At 48.0% G+C, this 7,056-nt stretch overlaps 1 protein-coding gene across 1 annotated transcript in view; it reads left to right on the top strand.

The window, feature by feature from the left end:
- Positions 1-101: 101 nt before the first annotated feature.
- ADAMTS3 (ADAM metallopeptidase with thrombospondin type 1 motif 3) overlaps positions 102-7,056 on the top strand; it is a 105,495-nt gene continuing 98,540 nt past the window's right edge. The window contains exons 1-3 of the mRNA XM_026042548.1: positions 102-170; positions 653-680; positions 5,886-6,292. Of these exons, the coding sequence (XP_025898333.1) occupies positions 102-170; positions 653-680; positions 5,886-6,292 (504 nt within the window). The remainder of the gene's footprint in view (positions 171-652; positions 681-5,885; positions 6,293-7,056) is intronic.

Genomic DNA, 7,056 nt, shown 5'->3' with positions numbered 1-7,056 from the left:
CCCGCCCGGGCGCGGGCGGCAGGAGCGGGAGCAGGCGGAGGAGCGCGGGGCCGGTGCGGGCGGGGGCGCCGGCGGCGGTCTCGGCGGCGCCCCGGCTCGGGATGGTGCTCCTGTCCCTGTGGCTAGTGGCAGCCGCGCTCGGGGGGCTCCGCGCCGCTGCCGCCCGCCAGGTGAGTGCTGCCCGCGCGCGCTGGGGCGCCCCGGGGTCCCCGCAGCTGCGGGGCGCCGCGCGCGGGCTCCGCTGTCCCTGCCGCACGTCGCGGGCCGTGCGCACCGGCTCCCGGCGCGGCACCCACACTGCCCCAGAGGCACCCCTCGGATTAATTCTGAGGCCTCTTTTGGCTACTGAACTTTTTTTATTATTTTTTTTTTTATTCTTTTGGCACGGCTTATCGAAAGGTTCATTCAGAACCCACATTTCTTAGCTGCTCTGTTTATGTTAAACTTATTACAGACTCAGTTAGCCTTTCGGAGGGAGCTGCTGTGTATTCAGTTAAGGAAAAATGCCCTTCCTGGCAGCTAAAAGCAGAAATACAGAAAATAATGGGATTCATACCGAGCAACTTCTCTGCCTGCTAGAAATCTTGTGCAGTCGCATGTTGCTCAGTAATCCCACTAATGACCTCGTGTGTGCTTCTTGTCTCCTCTGCAGGCTGCTGAAGAGCACAAGATCCAAGCAGGTAAGCCTTGTTACCTGTTCTGCTGTAACTTCCAAGGAAGGGGGGGAAAAATAAACGTGGTGAGCCTATTTATTTTTTGGGGAGGAGGAATCTTTATGCTGGCAAGTGTTACCCTATGTCCTGCTACTGGCCAGCAGCACTGGTAGCTTCGGCACAGCGATGTGGCGTGACTTGACTTTGCTTGCAATTTTTGAAAACAAAAGCAATAGTAATTGAGAACTGCGCAGTGCTTAAAGCACCCCAGGGGAAAATGTGGCAAGGCAGTTCTGGGTCCCAAGCTTTCTTTTGCATCGGGGAGGACATGCCTGCTCCGTTTGGCCAGGGCAAGCCACTGTCATCAGAACGCTTCTGCGTAGCAAGCGTTCAACCTTTTCTCATAGCTGGAGCGAGTCTGAGACTGCGGCCCTGTGCACTGCCTGCCCACCTGCCTCAAGAGACTGTGGGCTGAGGCTTTGCAAACGGCCTGAATGCCTAAGAGGATGCAGGAGTGCGGAGTTGGTGCCCGTCATGGTCCTGAAATGAGAGCTCCGAGTCAGTGCCCGCGGGGCGCGTCTTCTTCCGTGTTAAATGTCTTTAACCATTYCCTAAAGACAGGAAGCCTCGTGTAATGGGGAACATGTGCATGCAAACTGAGCTCCATAGATCTGCGTTCTGAAATACCAGGCAGTTTAGGGCTCCRTGGCGTGCAAGAGGATCCCAAAGGATGCGCAAGCGGGAGTCACATCCCCCGGGCTCTCTCCAAGAGCGTTAGCGTGGCCGTCAGCCTGCCCTTACCTGTTTCTTAGTTCTGCCCCTTCTGAAATAAGCGCTTCAGCAGTTTKGCCAAGCTGCTCAGACTTGGAACTTGTGCCTGCGGGAAGCCTCAGTGGCGAAAAAGGATCCGAGGCAATTGTATTTCCAGTTGCCACCAGACCTCCAGTCTTGAGCTTTTGATTCAGGCTTTCATTTGAGGTTTTCTTGAGAAAAGAATCTCAAGTATTTTTCTAAATTTTGGAAGTCTCATCATCTCTGTTTCAGTTCTGGCACTGCGTACTTAAGCACTCAGGTTGATGTTTCTCTGTGATAGATGAGCAATAGGTCTAGAGAAAGCTTAGATACGTTCAAGCTGGAAAAACAGCTTTGCTTTTTCCAGCAGCCTGCTGTTGTGCTCCTGTATTTTATTTCTGGTTGCTTCCATGAGATATAGATTGCATTTGTATTTTAGTAACTGTAAGCTAAACAGGAATGTGTCTCATACATTATACCGTACATGAGACAAAATGCCTTCAGATGGAAGATGTAGCTCCTTTCCTGGAGCTTCTTTTTTAGGTTGACCAAGGCTCAGTTGTCCATGAGCAACTCTGTCTTTGAGGGATCGATACGGTGCTTTCGTGAGGGGGRATCTGCATCTTCCAAAACCAACCAACCGAAAAAGCACCTTACAGCCATTGGGATTTTTTTCCATGCACTGTGGTTTTGAAACTGGTAGTATTTAACATAATGTTTTGTCCTGTAGATKGTGATTTAAAGGTATGGTGTACTTGGTCTAGAGCTTTAATGACTGCAGTAAAACTTTGCAGTAGGATTGCCTCCAAATGGGCTGGCCTACTTTAAAGTCCCTATTAAGTGTCAGTTTGCATTGATCTTGTATATTTTGATTTGGCCCAGGGCTAGCTGCTGTCAGCAGCTGATCTTTTTTTGTGGCCTGAATAGTTGCTTAGGATAAATAAAAGTATATAGATTTTTTTTTAAATATCAATATGGAATGTATTGTATAGCAGGGGAGTAGCCCAAGCTTCATGACCTACATTACTGTCCAATCTATTGCAAATGCCTGGAAACTGTGGAGAGGAACCGTTTCCGTGGTGCTGGCGCCCGCGTGAGCCTGGAGGAGCCGGCGCTCAGGGTGCTGCTGCATCCACGCTGCCCTCCCGTGCCGTGGCACCCAGCACTGCTCACCGGTGCCACCATCGCCCCTCACCAGGGGCAGACACTCCGCTAAGGAACTCGGCTACCCACTGCCAGCAGCTGKGGGCAAAGTTAATCTAGCCAAGGCTGGGAACTTGGCATAATCCTTACATCATGCACTGACCTTGCCAGTTCTTCCAGCTGGACTCTGCACATTCAGGTGCATCCTCCAAGAGACACGAGCGAGCCCTGGAAGCTGACAGAAGCTCTCGGGTCGTCTCACCCATGCCAGTGTGGGACAACTGGGGACACGACTTGYAGCTCACCCTAGGGGCTTGGTGGGGATGTTACCTGCGGTTCCCACCGCATGTCCTAGTCACCCAGCATCAGAACTGCCCGTGAGCTTCACCCGCCGCAGGTTTGKCCCCCCCACCGAATGCTGCCCGCCCCGCTGCGCAGCGGTGTCACCAGCGTAGGGAACAGGGCAGGAGGGCAGCGCGGGCGAAGCCGTCACCTCGCTGTAAAACATGCAGGACTAGACTGAGCTGGTAAAACTGGACTATTTTTCTGTGTGGTCACTCTCCCTTTTGAACTGTTTTCTAGCAGTCTGAAGAGGCAGGTGGTCACTGCATGAGACGGTTTAATCTGCATCTTGTTGTCATGAAACGGATTTTTTTTTTTTGTGGGCAAATTATGCCACCAGCACTTTCAGTTCCAGGATGTGATGTCATTGGTCACTGTGATGGCCGAAGGAGTTGATGAGACCAAAAAGTTAATTTGGTTGTGAAAGTTGGTCCCGTGTCTGTAATGCAGAAGGCTGGAAAAAGGAAGGTCCCATTAACAAAATATATTTACATGCTATGTTAGCAAAGAAAAGGTGAGAAAAGTCAACACTAACTACTATTTAAAGACCTCTTTAAAAGTGGATGAAAAGAAGCATCTTCAAACTCGCGTAAGTAACTTGAACAAAGGAATAATTTGTCTGAGTTCRAAGTTGCTGCTTTTCACTGATTTTGATTTTGTGCTTGAAATCCACTGTCTTAGCTGGACAGCTATGAGTCTGGATGGTAGCTATGCGCACCCACATGAAAGAAATTTGGGCAATGTATTTCACAAAACTCTCTGCCAACAGAAGTACTGCTCTTCCAAATATAGTTTTCCTTAAAAATAATAAAAAATAGGGCTTCTGAACCTCACTTGTCAGCAGTGCAAATGCAACTGCTGTGAGCCAGTAGCATTAATTTGTAGCTTCRTGTGTGTTTGGGGAAAAAAATTATGGCCAGGCTCCTTTTCTGAGGCATTCTCTAACTAATTATGTATTGGCACATTATGAAAGAATGCAATGTTCTTTCCTAAGTGTTTCCTTTCAACTTGCACGTTGTGCAAGTGCAGCAACAGTTTCAGGCCAGGTGAAAAAAATGAGGAGAATTTTCAGTTAACTGGGGTTTTGTATTATTATTTCTCTGTCTTCCTGCAAGCTGCGCATTAGCTGAACAGGATGACTTTGGAATTTCAGCCTGGGAAAGAGAACACCTAGAGCTGGAATAGGATTTCCTAAGATGATGGAGTCTGTGGAAAAAGAGTAACAGAAGTCAGCGGAGGAGTTTCGATGTCTTCAATATTTAGTCATGCCACATTTAATTTTAATTACCTTTGAGCAAAAGGCATTTCCTCCCCTAGCTCAGCGTTCAGAGATGCTGGAAAGTGCTTTTGCTGACTCAAAAACTTGAAAATGTTTTTTTCCACCCTTTGTTCCTACCTTCTTGTGGCCGACCGCCTGTTCTTGTGGGTAGCAATAACATCTTCCTGCTCCCGCAAGCAGATGGCTGGAAGTGGTGCCGCAACATGTGCAAAGTCACTGCTCAGTTGGACAGCAAACGCAGGAATTGGGCACCRGGCTGTGGTCTCTGGCTTTTATATCCCACTTCTACGAAGCCCCAAAGAGTCCRTGTGAGGTAGCAGGAGGAAGGTGAGCCTGGGAAGGCTGGAGCTCGGGGAGCAGCTGGGGGTGCTGTGACCCAGTTAGGAGCCGCAGCCCAGCAGCCACATTCCCTGTTCTTGGCCTGGTCTAATTAGGATGGAGGAGCCCGGGCTTTCCATGTGGCCCCATAGCTAAGGAGCTAAGTCAGCAGTTCTTAATTCCCCAAATTCTAAAATYGCTAAAGTGATCACTGGTTGCTAAAAGTGATTTAAATGAAAACTATGTACAATTAGGGATACCAGTGTTAGCACCTCCTCTTAGCAGTGTAATAGCAAAATGCTTTCGTTGGCTGCTCCTGGAGAACCTGCTTGGACCAGTAGCTGTAGGACATGGAGTTGAATTTTCAGAACATTTGTCTTAGTAGGACCTTTTCACTCGCTTAGGATACAGCATGGGTCTGTTCAGTGCAGGTGTGGATGTGTGCGTTAAATGTGAATTTGTTTCCTGCCAGCACCAGGCACCACTGCTCCGCTGTCACATCCCCTGGGATTGAGCAGTGYCGGTGCGGGAGCGCGGCGCCAGCGCAGCGCCACATCACACCCTTCTCTGGGGAGTTAAGGGTGGCTGGCTGACGTTCCCGGGTACATTCCTATTAGATGTTTTAGCCCTACTGTATGAAAAGAAAATCAGCTTGCTTTTCTCATCAATGTCTAAGAATAGCAGGAGCATGGAGAGGGAAAAATTTACTCTCTCAGGCCGAGTCCTATTTCCAGGCTGCAAGGAAGAGACCACTCTGCATAAGGAGAAGACTTGTAAAGTGAGCTTCATATTCACATAGGGAAATTCACACCCCAATTAGAAGTTTGCCAATCAGCTAATGTTGCTGCTAATGAGACACAAATCCCAATGGGACCGGTGGGGATCACTAGTAAATGACAAGCCAGCATGGTTTTAATTGCTGTTATCTACCTTGTGTTCTGGCTTTGCTTACCTGGCTGGCTCCACTGCTAAATTAATTAGCCTTGGGATAACTTTTCCTAGCAATTGATTGCCCACAGTCCTGCCTAACTGGGTAGCTGGAGATGCCAGAGGACTGCATGAAGGGATTCAGTAGGACGTGAACCATGGGAGGCAGGGTGTCCAACAAGCATCACAACTGAGATGAGGCYCAAAAACTTACTAATAGTGGGGTGCCGTATAAATGAACTGCAGCTTGGGTGTTCTCTGAAAAGACGGTGAACCTGTCACAGCCAAAGTAATGGCATGTTGTATCTTGGCACTTGTAGTTTGTTCTGGTCACATACACTTGMATTTTCTTGTGTCCGTTGTTCATTCTTCAGGCTTGTTCCATCCTGTCATTCTAATATTAGCCTGTTTTTGAATACTTTTCTTGGCAGAAGTACCAAAAAGCAGACCAAGACCATACGGGTTAGTGATTCCGATCAGTACCAATGCAGACGGAAGCTACATCTCCAATATCCTCTCTGCAAGTCACCAAAGAAGATCACCAAGGGAGGCATCCCAGAGCCCCAAACAACTGTATTTTAATGTCACGGCGTTTGGAAGGGAATTCCACCTCAGATTGAAACCCAACACCCGTTTGGTGGCTCCTGAGGCAGTAGTGGAGTGGTATGAAGACTCTGTGGAAACGGGAGATGGAAACGATGCTGGGAACACAAGTCAGACTAGARCTACTACGGAGAGATTATGGAAAAGAGAGCCCCTGTGGACCAACTGCGCTTACGTGGGAGACATAACCGACATCCCCGGAGCTTCTGTTGCTATTAGCAATTGTGATGGTCTGGTAAGACTTGCTCAGTGGCATGTTTATCTCTTACTTTATCAGTTTACAAGCAGATTTTATTGCCTTTGGTACCCAATAGTTATGGTATAATTTGAAGAACTTTATTACTTAGAAAACCCTTTGGTACGTACTTGATTTATGTGGCCCTAGTGCTTTACTCTGACATATTTCCTCTCGTTTGCTGAGCAAAATCCTTAATCTGGCTGATACAAAAGAGAGAGAAACCATGTCTGTGTTTGGACCATATTGAATTTTATGAGACCATCCAAATGGAACAATTAATAACGAAGCTATTTTAAAGCTCTTGTTGAATGAGTGTAGAATAAGACATCCAAAGTATCACACTCTATTTTGCATGTGCAGCAAATTCGTAGGCTGCCCTATAGCCTTGTTTGGTAACAAGTTGAGCTTCTAAAGGGTTTGTTTATTAAGTAAGCTTGCGCTTTTTTTTTTGTTTTCCTATGTGCAATTCCATTTCATCTGAAGGTATCATAAAAGACTTGATTGGTTTGCATCTAAAAATGGTTGGTTCTCCAAACGGCGCCTGCCCGAGCGCCGTGTTTGTCAGAAACACGTGATACTTTCGCTGTGGCTCAAGCAGATGCAGCGAGCGGCCTGGTGCACAAATCCCATACTGCAAGGGTGGCCATACGTTGCGTACACATACCAGTGGCTAATGCAATCATGCGCTACAGCGAGCTAACAATACTTACCTTGTGCTCCCTAAGTAGCAGGAGCACTGGCGGGACAGGACTGCAACATCC

The sequence above is a fragment of the Nothoprocta perdicaria genome, unplaced genomic scaffold, assembly GCF_003342845.1.
Source record: "Nothoprocta perdicaria isolate Ctin4 unplaced genomic scaffold, notPer1 scaffold_307, whole genome shotgun sequence".
In the NCBI taxonomy this organism is placed as follows: domain Eukaryota; kingdom Metazoa; phylum Chordata; class Aves; order Tinamiformes; family Tinamidae; genus Nothoprocta; species Nothoprocta perdicaria.
This window is presented reverse-complemented; position numbering and strand designations above follow the sequence as displayed.